Raw genomic sequence first — 21,322 nt, forward strand, 5'->3', positions numbered from 1 at the left:
CAGCCTCCTTGGAAAGGATTCACCAAATGTACTGGCTTAGTTTTGGAAAGTGCTGTAACATGAGTGAGCCTCATTCTGCTGGCACAAACATTCCTGTGTCACTCTAAGGCTCCGCTTTGGCGTCACTCTGTGCTGCTGGAGAGGAGCAGGGGAGGTGGAGACTTCTGTGCAGGGTGCACATTGACAAAACTTCCCCCTCCCGGGGCATGCCAGTGATGCTACCCTTTGCTTTCAGACAGTCACAATTGGCTGTCTTTTGCTGGAAAATCGTGAGCTAAATAATTCTTTTCTCTACTGAAAGGGAAAGTGTCAGAGGCGAGGCTATGAGAGACTTATGGTAAATATTTAATAGCTTTCCTTTTTTGTGCAGCACCAAAAGATGGCTGATCCTGCAGTATTTATTTCAGGCCTACTATAAATAAAGCATGTGGTGACAGCAAACTGCAAGCAAGGGGAGCTCAGTGGTTATTGTAAACTGCTTTCTTTTGTCTGATGCTGGGTGTAGTAACCAATTCTGTGCATGTTTTAGGTCTGCTGATGGGCACATTTAAATCAGAACCAGAATAGGGCTGTATTTATGCTCAGAAGAATTAAAAGATGGTATTTGTTCCAGCTCAGGGTAAATTGGAAAGATATATACAATATAGATGAAAGAATGGTCTGAACTAGTTGGACTATTCAAAATATTAAGCAGATCAGTAGAAAAAAGAACACTAATGGTGGATATGACATGCCATACTAGTTAGCTTATTTTGCTTACACCTGTGACTGTAGAACTTCTAAGTCATCTGCCACCAATAGCCAAGGTTTTTTCCTTCCTTCTGGTGGTTCTGTATGCTTCAAGCATTAAAAAACACACATCCCACTACTGGGTAAAGGAAGACATGCTGTATTACTGAGGAAGTTGGTCCTCTCACTCTGTGTGAAATAGAGGTGACTCCCATTGTGTGCCCAGTTGTCTCTATGTGCAGATATGAGAGGACGGTAGGATTTGTTTACAGATGTCAGGCTATCATTTGGACAGGATTGTGAGCTACTCTCGCTGAGTAGTAACATTTAGTGCTGCTATTTCCGTGGAAAATGAAATAAAGTATCAATGTCAGTCACTGGAATAAATACAAATATATTCCTTACATGAGCAGTTTAATTTAGTGGATTGCTATTTACACTCACTGCATAAAGTGTCCTTGTTAGTTTTAGAAAAGAGCCTGGAAACTGTGGATATATGCCAAGGCTTTAAAGGGCAGTGAAGATTTCATTGCAGCAAGATTCTGCTTAGGGATTAGAACTGTTCTCAGAGTGCACATCACTTTTCCCTCCCCCCCCCAATACCAGCTTAGAGGTGAGTTTAAAATTCATTGTTTTATGTGAGAAATATTTTCTGGTTCCCTAAAGATAATCTCCATGTGAATTCTTTCACGTATTCTATTTCACTCACCATGGAAAGGTTAAGATGGGTACCATGGGCCCATCTCACCAAAGTCAGTGGGCTGACCCAGCTTAGTAAATAAACATGGCAGTTGTATTCTTTCAGACAAACAGTTCCTGCCTGCTTTCTGCAAGGAGCAAGTAGACAGAGTAGCCAAAATGTTACAATAGCCAGCAAGGTCACAGTCTGTTCAGGCTGGGACCTTTTCCTGTTAATGCTGATTAGCTTAGGCACAGTCATGGAAAAATGTAAATTACACACTTAGACGTAATTGGAATGGATGAAAAAGTATTTTTTTAGAAGCGGAATGAGGAATTTTTAATCAGGTAAAACACTAGGTCTTTACTAGATAAGTCTTGTAAATGTTATTTGTGTCTATGAGTTCTTTCGTTTCCTTTGGATCGTTTTCACCGTGGTGTTTCTTGCCTATCAACCCCTGTAAAAGCTGTCTGCCCTAATTTTTTGTTTCTCCAACAAACTCTTAATTATTGGCAACCCATTGTTTCTTGCAGTGATAACCAGGGTCTGTTTAGCCTGGCTGTTGGGCAGCTCTTGGTGTCTGTGCTGTCCCTGGCTGGTGGCTGCTGGAACATGTTGATCCTAAGCACTGGGAACATTTTTTCTGCTGATCTTAAATGAACAAATCTTTTTATTATTTATATGTTTACATTCAGTATATTTTCAGCATCTCTCAATAATTATAAATTATCAGTGTAATAATTAAATCATTAATAATAAATAAGTATGCCAAATTTGAGGTTCCAAGTGAGCTGCTGTATCTGAAGTTTTTATGCTATTAAGACTTGAGCCTCTGATAAATCTGACTGCATTTCAGCCTCTTGGTTTTGATTCTGAACTGAGATTGTTTATATCTAGGCAATGCAAATTCTGCAATTAACCAATTTATGTGAGAGTAGTGGCTTCCTATTTATGATCCTTACCAATTTAGGTATTTCTGAATATTTCAATAATATTGGGGGTTTGTCTGCCCTGGGCTGCACATAAATTTAACATAAATTAATGTATGTCTTCAACAGTGTAAATGGCAATATGCATCTACATACAAATTCAACCCATGACAACGTAAACGAGTTTTGTGATGAACTTAAATTTCCTTGGTCGGAATCCACATTTTTTATGGCTTACCCAAGTTTTCAATAGTGATATGTAGAGGAAATTTTTGGAAATTGTTTAAAACCAGTGCAAAGACAGGAAGAAGGAGACAGAGAAATAACCTGCCTGAGTAAAGGTGTCTGCACTCCTTGGAGGTTAAAGGTGTCCACACTCCTTGGAGCTTGCTGTGTGTATTGGCTGAGTGCCAGGCATGTGCTCAGCATTCCTACTGGGTACACTGTGGGTAGCTGTCACCCCCAGGGCAGAGCTGCAGGGATACTGCATAGCCTCCCTGTTTGCCATAGAAGCTGCTGGGATGGAGGAATTTTGGGGTCAGTACCAAGTCAATTAAGAGCAGATGGAGGCATTGGCAGCCAGTGGCTCCATTCAGGAGGGAACAAGCTAGAGGGCAGAATGTGGAGCGGTTCAGGAAAGGAGGGATTTTCCACAGGAGAGAAGGAGTTAGGAGGATACAACAGGGACTGTGCAGATGCCAGAGAAGTAGAGAGGGTCAAATAGAGATCAGGAGAGCCTTGGAAAAATCTCATCTTTTCACACACTGGCTTCAGTTTGCTTTCTTTCCTCCCTTTTACAAAAATCTCCAAGGCTTCTTCCTTTTCACTTTCTCTTTCTATCCCTTAATGTTTGTGGTTGCCTCTGACTCAGATTCCTTCTAAGGGAAAATAGGTATAACATACTTCCAAACAGCTTTTTTATTGGATAGCTGCTCCCTTTTGGGCTGATGCCCTCTATGCCTGACAAGCTTTTGTCCTTATGGCACTGTGGGTGTGAACATTAGGTCTGGAAAGTGTAATTGCCCAGCTTGCAATCTGAGTGCAGGGAAATAATGAATCAGTCATCCAACCAAATGCTAATATTTGCATTTGCCATTGACATATAGAGAGCAAAAGTGCTGGTAGAAGTATTTTTCAATTTTATTGCAGGCTGAGATGATACCCTGAGAGAGGGAAAGTAAGTCTGATCCTAGACCCAGAGTGATCACAGTTGTATTTGAAGTACTGTGAAATGTTCAGGTCTTTGTCTTTGTGATTCTCATTGCAGTCACTAAGAGTGACAATGAGAAGTCACTAAGAGTGCTTGCTGATGTCCAAGGCAGGGCATCGGGAATTACACCACAGTGTCATGGGACTCAGGATTTTCTGTGCAAGACTTAGGAACAAGCAGCAGCTTTTGTTCAGCTGCCTAATTCACTGGTTAGGCACATTCATATCTTAGCACTTATTAAATGGGCACCTCAAATTGATAACCATGAATAATACTTTATCTTTTTCTGTCTCTCCCTGACTCCCATCATCATTCCCAGCAAATTTTCAGAAATATATATATATATATATTTATATAAGAAGCCCTATTCCACATGTTTTGTTTTGCATCCTGTTCTGTGCTTACCTGCTGCACTCCAGAATACCCCCATTTCAGTTAGGTGATAGCTGAAGTATGCAGAAGTTCTAACTCTAATTTAATCAGTTTTATTACCTTTTCATGCACTTGATGCCTTTTCATTTTCTAGAAGTTGAAATACTAGGATACAATTATGAAGATATTCAAGAAGTGGTAAATAAGTGCTCATATGTCATAAAATGACAAATGAAAAAGCCTACTGTAAAAGAGAAATGTTGATTTCAGTTGTCCTGAGAATTAGTAAAGATAGACATTGACTGGTGAAGATATGAAATAGAAGAAAAGCCCCATGAAGATGAAAAAGAGCTATTATCTCTTAGATGCTGTCACCTCTTTTCAAGTACAATATTGTGCTCCCCTGAGGATGCAATTTAAACTGATAGTGCATCACAGAACTCCTTTGCAGCCTTTTCTTAGGCAGGCAGTTGACTTAGGCAGCAGTTGCACTCCTCAGTACCATTGACTTGTAAAAAACCTTTGTTGTGAGTATAAAAATACCAGGATTGAAGTCAAATGCTCTTCAATTAAAGACCTATTTAGGTGGGAACAAGTAGAAATTCTGGCAGTCATCTGAGCAGTGCTATCAAAATTGAACTGCTTTGCAAAGCTACATCTATCTTGGTTTTGGACTTCATTAAAAAACAGAACCAGCACCGAAAGAGTAAAGAGATGTATCTCTGGAGATGAAAAGAGTTTAGAAAAATACCAGAGTTATGTATTTGGTCATCTTAGAACTATTCTAGGTTTTCATTTTGAAATGAGATTTTTGTTTCCATCTGTAACTTGGAAAATGTAGAAGAAAATGTCTAAAACTTGAAATCAAATTAAATGCATAAGAAAAAGAATCCTGATGAAAAATTTCAACATCAAGTGTAAAATTATCACAATCATCTGTGAAATTTGGGCTTTAACCCTTCTCATAGCCTTACTGAGCAGGCACACCCTCAAGTGTTTGGAATAAAATAATTTTGCCATCAGTGGATTAAAATGTAAACCTGGACACATATGTTCACTACAGCACCATCAGCACTTGAAAAGCAAACTTCTGTTGCTGCAGGATTTGATCCATCCAGCACGAGAGGGAGGAAAAAAAGAATGTTCTGAACTTGCAGATGTTTTTCCTGGAGGAGTAATGACTCTTATGTAAATAATCACTTTATTCTGCAAGTGCATACAATTTCATTCCACAAATTGATTTCACCTCTTCTGCCCTTTTCTCTGGTGCAAGCCTCTGCTAGATCTAGCAAGCCTCATTATTCTCTTTTTAAATATCAAAGCTATAAACATCCAAGTCAGAGCTGTGTAGGAACATCGTTTTCAAGTAACATCTTGAAATCTCCAAGTTGGTGTCAAATACAAATCTTGGCTAACACTGTGAATATATTTTATCACTAATGTGGAAAAAATGCACCTTTTTAGCATCATCTTCTGTGGGCAGGTAATGAGAGAGGAAAAACTAAACATACTATAAACATCAGAAGTGATGGAATAGTCTGGGAAATAAATTCTTTTGCTGCAATACAACTGTGTTCCAGTTAAGCATCAAACATGCTCTGTGGTTGTTTGCTCAACCTCTGTACGTGGCAAACCACATTTACAGTGCTGAGCAAATCTGGCACTAAAATTCATCATCAGTGAGCAGAGCAGGGGGACACTTAACATGGTATGCCCAGGGCCACCAGTGTCACCTCACAGAGATAACTGGGTGTACTCAGAAATTACAGTAATGGAAAGAGGAGCAGAATCATCCCCTAAATCTTTGTGTGTTCATAAACTGTTACTGTCAGTTTTCAGCTACCCTGTGTTGTGAGCTGCAGTGGATTTATTTCTCTTTTTTGCTGTCTTTCATGATACATGTGCATGTCTCATAAATACAATTTATCGTTTCTCCTTTTAAGCTGAAGTGGTTGGAGGAAGAGCATGACATTCATTCCTGAGGGAAGATAACTTGCCTGAGGAAAGTTTGGTTTAGGCAGTTAGTGAGTAGCTCTTATTCTTAGAACCTGAAGGTATCTGTTTCTCAGATAATTATATCTTGGGATTATATTGTGATATGTTTCAGCTGTGAGTATGAATTACAGTTTTCTAGCCCATTGTTTCAGGAATACTTTGTCAGTGAATTTCACAGGTTAATTACACATTGTTCAACAAAATGCTACTTTTCATTGTTTCCTCAGACTGCATTCATTTTTGTAGTACCTGCTTGTAAGGTAGGGATCTGTTACATCAGCTTTGTTTTCAACTCTCAAAGTAGCAAAGTTTCCTTATGTTCTAAGTGGAAATCTTCCACTTCCTGTAAGGATTACTCCTTTCTCCTAGGTGGTCTTTTTTTGTATGTTCACTACTGCTTATGGAAAAAATGTTAAGTGTAACAGCTAAAGTCAAAGCCAGAGCTCAGTGTGAAGCTGGGTATTAATGCAGGGATTGCCACTGGGGATGAGCCCTGTTCCTGTGGAGCTCAGCTTTCCCTCTCTGATGGATGCCCCTGGTAAGTATTTCAGAGGAAAGTGAGCACAGCCCTCAGTAAGGAAATAATGAACCTAACACAGAAAGTCTTTTGAGCTGTGCTGTGAAAAATGAGAGTCTGTATGTTTACTTATTATGCCCAGTCTAAAGCAGCTCTTGGGGCTTTTTCTTGTTCAGTGTAACTGTTTGATCCTTTCTGATACTCTGCTCTTCTCATAGTCTCAATGATGTCTTGTAACAATGAGTTTCACCTCAGGTTAATCAAGTTCTCCAGAAAAAGATGTTTTCCTTTATCAATTTTATATGTGTTGACTTTTCAATTTCATTCAATGTCCACAAGAGTAGTTTTTATTTCCCTTTTTCTACCATTCATTATTTTCTAAGCCTCTGCAATGTCTTCCCTTCTTCATCTCCTGTCTAAAGCAAACAATTTCAAATGTCTTAGCTGATTCTACTTGATTTGTAAGCTTTTAAGTATTTTTATTTCATTTTTGTACCTGTCCTAATTTTTTAATGTACTTTTAAAAGGTTAGAATTTGAGGCATAAGCCTGATCTGTAGATTTGAAATGGGATATTATTTGTATAACTCTGATTCTTTTGACTCTTTTTGTTTTTAGTTTCCTTTGCTCTGGGGATCCCATATGTACTGGAATATTTTCAGGGGAACTTCCACCACTAGGCAGATTCTCAAAACACCTCCCACAACTACATCTTCACTTTCCTGGGACAGTAGAAGTGCTTCAGATGTCACTGTACTTTCTTTGTTATTCCAATGAAAGGGCACATTGTTTGTTTTCAAAGCATTTTTTGGGCTTTTTAAATGACCAAGGACATATATTTGTCAAATACAGGTGAAAGACAGGCACCTGGAGTGGCTAATTCAGTAGTGTTCTGCTCGTTGTGAAACTCAGTTGTCTGAATGAAGCCATGTTTCTTCCTGAAGAGAGGTTTAAGTAATTGCAGTTGTAGTTGTGCAGTTTAAGCTATTAAATAATAGTCTTTTGAGGAGTTATCTTGAGATGCCTCAGCACCAAAGTTTAGCCTCTGCATTTTAAAACACCTTTAATTCTCTTTTTCCAGAGTGCTGCCCAAACTTGAATTTATCTAGTTGAATTTGTCTGACTTATGAAAATGCAGTTTGCCACAAGTATTGGAAAACAGATGATCTCCCAAGTCAGAGGTTGCTTCCATAACTGGTGAATTTTCATCATTCAGAGAAACTTTCTCAAACTTTTTCTCTCATTTAATACCTTTGTAAATGAGGATGTAGCACAGAAAAAGTCTAGACTATGCTTAACTTTCAGTCCTGATGTAGCAGCTTTTTTGGCTTGAAATTAGAGGTGAAAAATAGGAGTGCAGATTGCACATATCTTTTATTTTCTCTTTTTTTTCTTTTTTTTTTTTTTAATCCCCAGATCTAAACGTCCAGTGCCAGTTTCAACCACAGCTCCCAGAATTGACTCTCCCAGGGCTGTAATTCCCCATCAGAAGGTAAGTGACACATTTTTCCTCAGCCACAGTGAATGCCATTTCTATCTGCTGTGGTGAAGGTAAATATCTATTACAGGAAATAGCTTCTGCCTGCCCCAAATAATTAAAGGTTGAATGAATGCACAGGCAGCAAAACTGCTGCAAGGTGATGTATTAGTGATCTGTATTTAGTCTAATTTCTGATTAGAAGGAACAAAGAATCCAGCTATCCTCTGATGTGATTTGGTCTAGCCAATTCTGAGCAACTGTTTTCATCTTAGCAACAAGAAGCAACTAAAGCTTCTCAAAAATCCAGATTTGCTTTCGTAGATTGTTGGGGAGAACCATTGATAGATTGACTGTGCCTCAATCTATCCAAATCCTGGCTGCCACTGAAATGACACTGATTTGGAGAGAGGACATGAGGGCATTTGAAAACTTGCATCATATTGTGTTCTTATCATAGTATTCAGAAGACCTGAGAATAAAAAATAAAGAGGACAAGTCAACTTAATGAATAACAGCAAGTGGCAGAGGAAATTAATGGCTTGGTTTCCATTGTCAAAGCACATCATGTTTCATAAAATAAATGTTCATTTTAGAATAAACACTGACTATACCTGGCAACTCATCTTCTGTATCTTTGGAGACACCGAGGAGCAGGGGTACCTGAAAGGTGGTGCATATTTCCCTAGGCTCAGGCTCTGGGCAGGACATTTGTATTGCTGATGCATTTCATTAGATAAATGGACAGGAGCTAAAGTTTCCATTGCTGCAACTTATCCCTGCTGTCTGTGCCAGTTTCATCCCCAGCATGCATAAAATAAAAAACACTGAAGATCAAAATACATAGGGAATTAGATGATTTTCTACTGGTTTTGACAGTTCCAACATCCATAGATCAATTTTAAGTAATTTTTATAAACTCTGTGCTTTCCAAATTCAGAGCACAGATGGTAACATCATCCCTGAAACTGCTGCAAATAGGTTCAGAACAGCAGAAGAGAATGCACCTGGGGGGAATAATTTGCTTCAATTTTGTTTTGTGAAATTTTAAATTAACCTGACTGGCTATTTATTAGTTGAGGCAGAAATTGTTTTTTTAGATTGGATCTTGTAAACTTTTTTGGCAAGGGAAGATGAAATTAAGAATTAATCTTACTCAGAGTTGTTTCTGTTTATATCATGATTTTATAAAAAGTTATTTTGGAGGAACTTATTGGAATAGTCACTGAACAGTACTGTGAAATTCCTAGACCAAAAGCCATGAATCATTCTTTTGGTTAAACTGGTGTTTGACTGCACCAGCAAAGTAACAGGGACAGGAAGGGAAAGGAGTTCTCATTTTCCCAGAAGGTGCACCCAGAATGCTGTCAGTGTTCAAGGCAGTGAGTAGATGTTTCTCATCAGAGTTATTCACCAACGTGAGATTGACACCTGCCTTTTGGGGCTCTATACACCTGCACAGGTGTGAAAATTTTGTCTCCTTCCTTCATAGGCACATAAAGCTCTTATATATTGGACTTTCATTACTCTTTTAGTACTCTTTTAGGTGCATTTCTTCCTTGCCAATTGTCAGTTTTAAAATTGCTGACAGAAGTTTTCAAAGCCGTTTACCACAGAAAATACTTTTCTCCCTTAATTATCTACTGTATAGAAAAGTTGACTTTACACACAGCAGGGATTTTTTGAAGGTCCTAGAAGACCCCTTGGCATGAAAGCCATAAAGACACTTTACATTTCCTATTCTAGCCCTTCAGAGAGAGATGAGGATCAAAAGACTCAACCCATTTTCAGAAGCTTGCTGCCTTATGTTTCAGAATTCTGTGCAAGGTGCTCAGGAAAGGTTTGTAGGAGCTGCTGGAGGCAGCCTTTTCTGAGCCAGCTGCAGGCAGTACCAGTGGCTGGAAAAGAGAATTAGTGGAACCTTTCTAGAGAAAAGGGTGACATCCAGGGGAAGGTATGGGGGAAACAGGCTATCTTGCAGTATTCAGGAAGATCTTAGGTGTAGGGTCTTTCACCCAGGGGAAGAGGTAACATCAGACTGCTGGACCCTTTGCAGGTCAAGAGGAGTGACACTTGTGTCACTTATGTACACTAATAGCAAGTTTTAAGTGAAGAAGAATTCTTCTCTGGAAGTTGTTTGGAAGGGAAAAAGTCATTGAGCTCTCAGAGAAGTCTCAAAGTCCAGAATAAAGATACTTTACTGATAGAGGCAGTGTGATGCTGATTTGGCTGTAAGCTGTGTTACACTAAATACACTTTAAAACCAAGGTTTCTTTACATGTCCCTTTATTATTTCTAGTAACAAGTATCACTGTAGAAATAAAGAATTCTGTGACACACACACAGGCAAAAGTCACCTCCACACTTCTGCTTGACAGTGTTTAGACTGATGGTTTACATGAAATTAATTTGATGGTATTTTTTAAAAATCAGCAAAAGACTGCATTACAAGACAGTCATGACAGTGTCATCCTCATACATCCTGAGAAGCTTTCCTCACCCTTCTATGGTTAAGGTTAAGGTGTGGCAATGTTAGCTAAACAATCTGCATGTGCAACTTCACTGTCTAGTTAAAACCATAAATCCTCTTGTGCATTATTGCTGATCTGATTGCAACTTCCACTAATTTTCAAGCATGCACTTCTTTCACTGTTTACTGTTTTTTTTTCTTTTATTTTTGTTTTAGGGAAACAAGCAAACTTTTTTCACAAAAATCAGTCATTCTTTCACAAACCTGATCAATGTTATAGATGATACAGGTTCTGCAACCATCAGGTTGTAGGGCTGTTATTGGAAATACGATTTGATTGCTTTTCAGTTTCACTATATCTGACATAAATCTCAAACTAGAAACAATTTTCGTTTAGTTTAGTCAAATATTTTTGATTTAGTGAAGTCTTTTGCACAGGTGTTGCATAGCTGGAAGAAAGGGCATAGTTAGTGTTGAAAGCATTCAGATAACAGTAAAAGTAAGCTTGAGTCCAAGGATTTAAACTAAGCCATCAATCAATGAACTCATTGACTGCAGCTCTTCAGAGGGGACAGAACACAAGTGAAGATTCAGATCAGTGCAGTTGAAAACATTCAAGCTGGTATTTTAGGGCTAAGCATGGCTTTAACATTTGTTCATTTGCATGAAGGTATTGACAGCCTTGTTAATTCTAATAATATGGCTATGTGTTGTGCTTTCTGTGAAACACTGCTGACAACACTTATTTTGGAGTCCCAGTGAGCATGTTGTCATACTTATGATTTGTTTCCTGCCAAATTTGGGAGACTATATGTCTAAGAGAAAATAGATGGAGATGACTGACTTTTTAAGTAGAGTATAGGATGGAGAAGCTGGCTTAGCCAAAAGCAGTTTGATCATGTCGTTGAGAGTCATTCAGTGCCATGGTGCCTCCATTCCCTTTATCCTCTAAAAAATTTAAAGCAACAGTTGCTTCTTGAGCATGTTGGGTGGTCAAAATCACTGGTATACTGTTAAAATTGTTCTCCCCAAAGTGCAAGAGGTGAGTAATGACTGTAGGGTCACAGCAATAGATAAATAGAGAATGATTTGTCAGAGGAAGACGACATGCAAAACCTGGTATTGTATCTCCCAATCTAAATTTATTTCTCACTTCCCTGATATATAAAAAGGAACATTTGCCTTTCATAGAAATTGGATTTTTATAAACAACTAATAACATTTCAGAATGGAAATTGAGCTGATTCCTAGCTTCCTTCTATTTCAAAAGGTTTGAGACTCCTCTACGTTTCTCAGTTTGCAGCTCATTCCCTGATGTTACGCAGTTTTCCTCCCGCAGTAAGGGAATGAGCTGCGCGATCCCGCATCTTCCTGAAGGGAAGCCCATTGCTCAGTGTCAGAGCCTCCTCTCCTGGTCGGCTCGAGGGTAGCATCAGGCTCCCGGAGCTGGAAATGTCAGCTTGCTTTTCCAGCCGCTGAAACAGAATGGGATGAGAGATGGGGAACAGGGGAACGTTTGTTATTGTTGGCTGCATTTCATGTGATGCAATGCTGAAAGCTCAGTGCTGCTGCTCAGTATCAGACATTTGCCCTTCAGTCTGAAATTCTGCAGTGAACAGATTTTGACACTGAACTGGAGACAAAAAATAATTCTACAATATTCTCCCAGGAATAAACTGAATCAGAGATTTTTTGGTTAGTCACAAAAGGGAAGAGCTAAATATCCTGATGATGGGGCAGTAATTATTTAGAAGTACAGCCTCTCCCCTAGACACTGCCTATTTCATCCATTTTTTCCCCCACAACACAGGAAAAACAACTGCCCTAAATACCCTGTCCAAAATATGAACTCAAGATGGAGATTGCTAACCTGGCACTGCTGGGTTCTTAAGAATTCTAATACTGACTTGCCAGTATGCTGGTATTCCAGCTAGAGATCATTTAAGGAGTAAAGCCAGAACTCCATTTGTGCCAAAAGGGACCGAAAGCATCAGCCATAATTTTTTACGGCTGCCCTATAATTTCCCCTTTGCCTACTGTTACTGTCCAGTAACACCAAGACTATGAAAATGCATTAAGGCTAAGGAAATATGTGGCTCATTGAAGTCACTTCTAAGGAAATTTGTCTCATTAGCAGTGCAAACTGATACTTTACAATCAGCTCTCCTTACATATCCTTTTATTTTGGGGTGTAGGAAGAAACCCACAGTTAACTAAAAGCCACAGAGTTTTCAGGGTAACAAATTAATATAACTCCAGGATACCCTTTTTCTTCTCTGTTACATCTGTGTTTATTTTTTGTTTAATAATTGTTTTGTCCCTCTGTGCTGGCATGTAAAAATGGTTTGCCCAAGTGATTACTTAATTTTTGAACATATTTGTGCCTGGTTTTGAACACATTTTTAGAGAGAAGCCCTATTTTCTGTTTATTTAATGATATCTAGAAGCTTTCAATAGACCACTGGAAGGGATTGTTGTTTGCTGTTTTCACTGTCAGGGTATAATAACTGAAGAATGTATTGCAAATGTATTTATTTAAAAAGGCATGGTCTGAAAATGCTTTTAGGATTATCTGTTTCTACAGCCTCAGGCAGCTATTAATGCCAGCTAAAATCTCTTCCTGTTTATCACTAAGAAAAATTATCTTAGTTAATTTTATCTGCCTTACATTTTTGATTCAACATGTCTTAAATGTGTTTAATGTTATGATTACTTATATCCTTAGACCTTTAGGTTTTTTTCCCAATAAATTTTAATTAATCAATGTATATTATCTTGATTTTTATTTTCAAATGTACACTCCCTAAATTTATACATGCAGTATAGAAAAATCCAAAAGGGCAATAAAAATATTTTTCTTGTGAACCATAGTATGAAAATTACATTACATTACTGTAATGATGATACATTACATTAATGATAACCAATTCTAGCAAAAGCACAGAATCAGAGGCCAAATTATTCTCAGACCTGTATTTCGTGCAAGGTGTTAAAGAAGATGGTTGCATTGCCAACGAATGAGGCAAAACATCACTGCAGGCCACCACCTGCTCTTGAACTGGCTATCACTGAGGCCAGATTGTGGGCTCCATTCTTGCTTCAGGATGCTGTCCCCTGCCTGTCCCTGTCCCCTGAGCTGGACTGCAGCAAGTAGCCAGCATTACTGGGCCTCTCAACTGTGAGCACTTTTCTTTTTTTGATATCACCTCTTATTTTGGTTTCACTAAGGTGCATTTATAGGGAATCATTTATGAAACTCAAGTGTTGGACTGTGTTTTTCTAGAATAAGTTTTTGGTAGATTGTTTTGAATCTGAGCAGCAGCACAGACTTCTATGGGTATAGGTATTGTAGGGGAGATTCCTTTGGGTAAGGCAATACCTGCTGCTGTCCCGGTTAGGAATATTATCTGGGACAGGATTGTAGGATCACACACACACCTGCATTCTCAAGCACACATTCCCTCAAGTGGAAATGAAGCAGGAATGACCAACATAGGAGCAGCCTCTCCGTGGAGCAGTTCTCGAGTCCTGTTGGTGTCTCTGCTAACCCTGCTGCATGGCCTGATCAGCATGAACCAGAGCCCAGGATACCTGTGCATCATTTCCATAACCTCAAGTGCACTCATAGACAACAGAATGGTGTGGTTTAGAATCATTGTGTCTTTGTAATAATGGCATTGACTTCTGTGGTTATACAGGACCTAAAATTATTCTTACCTCAGAATGTTTGTTTTTTAATTTCTTAATTATCCTAGAAATTAATGGACAGTGTTGCCTTAATATAAAATTATTGCTGTGAGGTTGACTAGTAGCAAATGCTCTCTTAATGTTAAGCTTTATTTGTTTATTTCAACTAAAAACTAGTAAAAATAATGCCTGAATTGGTTTTGCTTCCCTTATTTTGAAACAATGCATTTCTTTGTTGAAAATCTTCCCTGAAAGTTTGAATGCTTTGGCTCCAATCTGTTTATTGCTAGTTTATGACTATGTTTACAGCATTAATTGCAGATATGTTATTTTTGCATGTGTTCTATGATTGCTCTTTTCTTTTTTTTTCTTTTCTTGGCCTGCATGTTTGCTACTACAGGAACCTGCTTGGGAAATCAATGGCAACAGAACAACCTTCAGCCCTCTAACTAACACGGCGACTGGGCCTGTGGGTAGTGTTTTAGCAACCAATGGAACCTTTTCAGGCTACCTCAACCAGCAAGAGATCAGCCTTTCAAATAGCTCTTCCTACCAAAAGACTACCACAGTTAGATCTTCCATGTCCTCTCAGTCTGTGACTCCTGACATTTCACCTGCCAAGAGCTCGTTAGGTTCCAAAGCAAGCCCTGCTTGGGCTGGTGGCAGTAGCCCCGCTCACCAGCTGAGCCCTGCAAGGCAGTATAACAACCCCATTGGCCTTTACTCGGCAGAGACCCTGAGGGAAATGGCTGAGATGCATAAATTGAGTCTCAACCGAAGGGCTTCGGAAGGTGGACTTCCTAGAGGGTAGGTAACATGGTAACATCTTTAATTATTTCAATAATAATGAACATGATGAGCAGTGAATGTAATGGTGCTTACCCTATTGTGCATTTGTCTAGCAGTCATTATTAAAGCCTGGATCAATAGTTAAATTTTCCAGTAGCCCCAAAACATACCCACATGGCCATTACAGAATAATGGTTGTTGGTATGTGATGTGCAGCATGGATTGGCTATTGTCAGCAGAGCATGAGGGGGAACAGTAGGACTGAAGTGACTGTAATCATCTCAGGGTTGTGGCACTCAGCAGTTCTAACTAATGCATGGAGTCTCAGAGAACCAAGTATTGCTGTCAGACATCAGAGCAGCTGCTCTAAACCACACCTGATCTTTGGTACTTTGCTAGAGAGAAATGGCTTTGACCAGCAAATCTCACATACCCAGCTACTGGAGTGTCCTGCTGTAATTCCTGCCTTGATGTGTTGGCTTTCCTATGCAAAATGAGTCAGAACTGCAATATTTTGAGTCCTCTGGTTTGAAGAATGTCTTGCATCTGTTAGCTTTGATGTTAACTTTGCTCTGACAAGGAATGATCTCCAGATACTGCCCAGATAGTTTGATCCCATGTCAAGGTTTTCCATGTTCCTTTATTGCAGGTCATCTATTTTATTAGTAGGTTTGTGAAGTGACGAGCTTGGACTGCAGTACATGAGAAAAAGCAGGGAGAAACAGATTTTCCTAATTTTTTTGCCTTCATGTATAAATCATCAAACAAATCTAATTTTTTAGTTTATTTGTGGTTTTGGGGTTGTTTTTTTTTTTTAATGAAGATAAATTTCTTCTCTGCTAGGAATATGGGGAAAAGTGATTTTTTGACATTAGGGACTTGGCTGTATAAGGAAAACCAGAAAATTCTGACAATCCACTCAATGTCTGAGAGCAACTGCATATCTTCAAGTACTTTATATCCATTTGCAGCAGCTCTTTGTGAAAATAAAACCAAGAGGTTTTAAGTTGTAGAAAAGTAGGGATATTTCATCCTATTATAAGAGCATATACTCCTGTTCTAAATGATTCAAGCAATTCTAGATGATTCACTGCCACTCTCTTGAGCACTCAACATTAACAATCCTAATTACCTTATCTGAGAAAATTCTATCCTCTCTTCTCATACTTGATAATTAAGTAAAGCAATTACCTTTAAAAAAAATTTCAGTTAGTAAGCAAGATCAGGAAAATAAACCTCAGAATACTTGTCTCTTAATTTACAGTTTTCTGAAGAATACCAATTATTGTCTTATTTCAATATACAGAGTTTCCTAGGTGTATATCTTGCTGTCTTTTTCTCCACTATGTTCATAATCCTCCTTAATACCTGCAGGGGTGAGGGTGAAGGGGCTGAATTTTGCATAGCTCAGCATTGTGACTGTTTGTTATCAGAGTTACAATACAACTGTATCCGTCACTCACCAAAATCAGTGTGAGCCTTTCTATTCTGTTTAAATGAAATTTTAGGGAGCTGCTATCTGCCTTCACCAACTGGAGCACTGATGAACAAATAAAAAAATAAAAACCCCTTATCCTGCTGTGTAGGAACATTCTGAAAAGATCAAAGAGCCCAGAAGCACCAAATAAATGTGTCTTGTCTGGTAACTTCTCTGAGATTTAGAGAACTCTACATCTCTGTTGACATGCAGGGAAAATTCAGAGCTCAATAGTGCTATCATTCCCACTCCCACTTGACTGTTATCCATGAAGTAAGAAGTATCTTGCCTCATGCTCTGTGGAGAAAAACATGGAACCTGTAACTATCTTGGGACTTGGTGGCATCCATTATAATCTCAATCTCACAGTGCATATACAGGAATAAGGAAGCACTGTGAGCACTAAATAATCAGCTCTGCTCTTTACTGGGAACAGTTTTGGAGCATCATAGTATTGCAATGCTGTGATATTGTGATGCTCCAAAATGAAATCCATTGTGCTTTCACAAACACGCGCTTAGCTGTATGGTAAAAGCTGCTAGAAAGTTCAAGCATGAGGAGTGGTCTTAAGCTATGTTTCAGTTCTGTGCCCTTTTCACCAGATGATTTAAACTTAATTGTGTGAATTGCTGTTACAGCCAAACCCTTTGGAAAATCCTATCAAGAAGCTGAAATTAATTTTGAGATTACTTCCTTGATCTGTGAAGAATAACAAAGCAACTGTTTCTCTGATACACTTTACATTAAAGCTTTATCACTCTGACCCAAGGTGAAAAATAGGATAGCCTGTTAGGAGTGTGGAACGTGATGTGCTGAAAGCTCTGGAGTGTATGAATAAATATGAACAGTGAGTCATAGTTTGTAATGTGCATCTTTTTCATTCCAGTGTAAGTTATTTTTCACACTGTAGGTCAAGGGCAGTAAATACCTGTCCCACAAGTACGTGCCAGGTGGCTTGGGTTACTGGCCTCTTACTGAGTGACCTCTGTGAGCAGCAAGCTGGGTGTTCCAGACATGTCCCTATATAGAGCCAAACTAAAATTGTGTGTGACTCTGAACTGGGAGGAATTTTCTCATCACATCCTAAACATAAGAAGAAGCAAAGCTTTACTGTTTTTGAAGGAAGCTATAGCAGCCTCTTCACGTCTCAAAAATCTTTGCTGAGATATGACTATTGAGCTGTTCTTCGTGTTTACACATAATGTTTCTTTTCTTTGGACATAGTTTTATGTTCCTTTAATTAAGGTGTATTTTAGGGGTTTGGTAGTTCTGCCTTGAAAATGTTATTTTATATGTATGGTAGATGCGTGGATGAGTCAGAAAATGATACCATTACACTTGGTTTCATTGTAAATGAGTGCCCAGCTGTCTCACATACACCTAAAATGGATATACGATCACTCATGTGCTTACAGGCTGCAGCTTGTTCCTAATATATCTCTAACAGTTCCTGTAAGAACATTTGGCTTAATGTAGGGTTAATAAAGCTAGAAGAATATTTTCAAATCTGAGAATCTGACCAGTAGCTGCAGAGGGTGATCTGTGGTTGCTTTACCATGGAAATGCAGAAGTGCAAAGCCTTTCCTGCAGTTTTGGCCCATTAGAGTGCTTTTGATCATGAAAAGTGCTGTTTGATGTTCCAAGGCAAAAGGATTATAGGTAGGATATCAAAGGTTCTGCAAGGAAAAAGCAGGAAGGGCCAAATCTGCTTGGAATGTCACTCTTTAACTGTAGCTTTGCTGTCCAGTATTTTCTATCAGTCCCAGACACAGAAATGTCACAGCAGCGAGTTGGAATCCTCAGTGCCCAGTTCTGTCAACAGCATTTCATAAAGCCAAGTAAAAAGAAAAGTTTATTAACTGACCATGGATCTCTTCCTCTTTATTTTGCACAAAATAGGATTAACTAGTCTTCAACCAAGAAGCAGAATGTGGGTATTCTAAGCTTTCAGGAAAACAGTTAAGATAAATATCACAGCCCATTACTGCTATTTGTGCAACCACCAAAGAGTTATTGGGAAGAGCACTGTAGTTCAGACTGAGCACACTGTTCTGCACTCCCAGCTTTATCCTGTGTTACGGTGCTTTGGAATTACTGTGCAAGCACCATCACTGGTTTATGCAGAGAGGCAGGAATTGAGTGTGAACATGCCTTTTTTTCATGCCTTTTTCCACTTATATGGAACTAGTTGGAATAAAAGATACTGATATGGATATCCCAAAAAACATACAGCAAGTGTGGCTTGCTTTGTTTCATATGGAATAAATTAGGAATGACTATTCCAAAGTTAAATGGCCTACACGCCTCTTGGCATAATGTAGGTGCAGTCATATCTAGGCAAATGCTTTGTTATACACAAAGGCATTTTCCTTAGTTTTAGCTTTAAAACAGTTACCAATATATTCTTTGGATCTTCTCCAAAATGTAAAAGACTTAAAAATCGTTCTTCCAAAACCAACTCTGAGGGTGGCCTGAGAACAGACTTTATCCCTGAATATTCAGTATCTAAGATTAAAATATAGTCTCTGTCACTCATTTGCTATTTTCAGATGAGAATATACTCTGAAAATCCTCCATTTTTCCCCCTGCTCCCTCCTCCCTTCACTTTGGTCGTAGTACTTTTAAGGATGCACAGCAATAAGATCATGTTCAACAGTCAGCCAAAATGCCATGGTACCCTACTAAGTCCTGGTGGATCAATTATAATCCCTGCATTTTTTCCTTTCTTAATCATGTTGGGGTTTTCAGGCATACATTTACTTTTTATTCTTTTTATTCTTATCTGTAGATGGTCTGAGAAGAGCTGTAGTAACCTTTTGTAAATATCTTTTACCCTTTGCACTCTACAAACTATTGACTGTTTTCTGTGTGGTTGGTTTTGATGTTGTTTGTTCTCTTTCTCTTCTTCTAGGTCATAACCAACACCGCTGCCAAGTTAGTATCACCTCTGTGTAGTGCCAGATATTTGTGTGATGCTGTGTGTGTGAAGATGTGTTTTCTGGGGTAGCATGATCCCCTGTGTTCCTGCTGTGTCTGCTTGCAAGTGCAAGTATTTTTGTAAACATCTGCTTGGTGTGGCAGGCGCCCTGCGCTGCCCCTGCTGTCCAGCAGCGCTCCCGCTTGGCATTTCCTGGTGATGCTCTAATGCTGTGATGGAGCTGCCACCTGAGCCTGCCCAGTTCTTCTAAAAGCTTTCAGGTGGTTGTGCTTCTGCAGGCAGGTTTAACTTCTCTTGAATCTTTAAGTCATCTTCATGCCCTCAGAGTTTGGAGAGCATTATCTGAGCCTTTTTTGGTGTAGTAGTAGTAGTAAAGTTCTTTTAGCTTCAATGTTAAATTAATTTCTAAAGTCTGCTAAAATTCAAATTTAGGTTGGAGTAAGATACTGATATGGGGGAAAAATCTGTGAAGTTATTCATCTTGATAAATCTATTGCTCAAAAAAAAACCTATTGACTTGAAAATGTGATTGATCTGCTTTATTTAGGAGACTTCAGTTTTGACCTTTAGTTTTCTAGGGGCAGAGGATTGTCTCTAAACTCTTGCTTTTTCCCTCTGACCTGAGTGTTGTCCATAAATTGTTGGAGACTGGGTTAAACTAAGTATAAAATAAATAATTTTGATAGTTAAATGTCAAATTTAAACTGACAGTACAAAGTTAGGAGTAGTGGAATACATAAAGTTGAAATAATATTTAGTGCATATAATTTACATTGATTTTGCATTCTCTGTTGATTTCAGTGAAGTGTGGGTGTGATGATGTAAGTCCTTTGGAGTGTAAAATCCTAGCCAGTTTACATTAATAATTATTCTGACAGGATTGTCTTAGAAAGCAGAAGTCACTTTATAGGGGTATTGGTAATCTTACTTGCTTTGGGATTTATTTTTCCTGATCCTTTTGTAGCTTAGGAGAAAGATCCCAGTCATTTTGCAGAGGTGCTGTCTCTGCAGCCTTACTTCTACCACTTTGTCCTAGAGCCCAGCACTCCTTACAATCACTAATATCTTCTGTTTGCTTCCAGAATTAGAAAAAGAACTCAGCAGTTGGCAACCTGTATTTTTTCCTGTTATTTTTTTATTGGAATCCTGTTAGCTTCACTGGAAGTTTTGCCTTGGTGTATGTAGTGTGACTAAAACCTCTTGAAAGACATCACTAAAATTGTTTAAAGACCCAAGTGAAAGCCCAAAGGACTCCTGCTGCTACCATGAGGGAAGTTTAGGCTGTTCTGACATTAGTAGCTTTGATTTCTGTAACTGACTGTGGAAACAAATTGCTTAGAGCATTATTCTTTAAAGGCGGCATATTTAACCTCTGTCCTTTCCTTCACAGAGTCTTCTCAGATCTTGGGTTTAGAATCTCTTTAGTACTTCCAACAGTGTGAAAGAAAGAGAACACTAAATTCAAGATCTTGAGGACCTGTGTGTTTGTAATGGTCATGTGATTGTTCAGGGTACTGCAGAAAAGAGATGCTGTTCAAGTCAGGCATGTGCACGCGCAGTACAGCAACCTGCATGTCTCAGCCCACCACCCCTCCAGAGATGATGTCACTGTAATTACAGAATTGTCAGAGTTGATGAATAGTTAAGGGAGATGTGTTTTAAATGTGAGAATGTCTTGGTAAAAAGATAATTTTCACCTTTTTTGAATGCATAATGGCACTTCCCAGTTCCCTCCCTTAAGATGTTGGCATGTGCAAGTGAAGGCTGTGGCTGTAATGCAGCATGTGCTCCTGTGCGTCTCTGGTCCTTGTGCATGTGGCTGTTGATGTTCTGTCAAGGATTTGCAATAATATGTGACTGTATCTCTCTCTGTCCATCCTCAGTCAGGGCATCCCACCAAACAAAAGGCTGAAAACAGAGTGGAATCCCCTATCACCTGTAATAGTATCCAGATAATTAAGTCAGATGGCTGCCAGCCTTACTTGAGTTTACCTTTTTCATCATGCTGGGTTGAGGCTTCAGTTTTTACTCTCACCCTCTGGAGCTACCCATGG

At 38.9% G+C, this 21,322-nt stretch overlaps 1 protein-coding gene across 9 annotated transcripts in view; it reads left to right on the forward strand.

The window, feature by feature from the left end:
- Positions 1-21,322, forward strand: part of LDB3 (LIM domain binding 3) — a 114,240-nt gene that overhangs the window by 42,065 nt on the left and 50,853 nt on the right. For 5 of the 9 annotated variants that reach the window (XM_074544673.1, XM_074544674.1, XM_074544672.1 and 2 more), the window contains 2 exons: positions 7,847-7,922; positions 14,465-14,871. In XM_074544673.1, coding sequence (XP_074400774.1) covers positions 7,847-7,922; positions 14,465-14,871 — 483 coding nt within the window. Of the gene's footprint in view, positions 1-7,846; positions 7,923-14,464; positions 14,872-19,241; positions 19,265-21,322 lie in introns of all 9 variants that reach the window. The other 4 variants (XM_074544678.1, XM_074544680.1, XM_074544676.1 and 1 more) reach the window with 1 other exon arrangement.

The sequence above is a fragment of the Zonotrichia albicollis genome, chromosome 7, assembly GCF_047830755.1.
Source record: "Zonotrichia albicollis isolate bZonAlb1 chromosome 7, bZonAlb1.hap1, whole genome shotgun sequence".
NCBI classification, from domain to species: domain Eukaryota; kingdom Metazoa; phylum Chordata; class Aves; order Passeriformes; family Passerellidae; genus Zonotrichia; species Zonotrichia albicollis.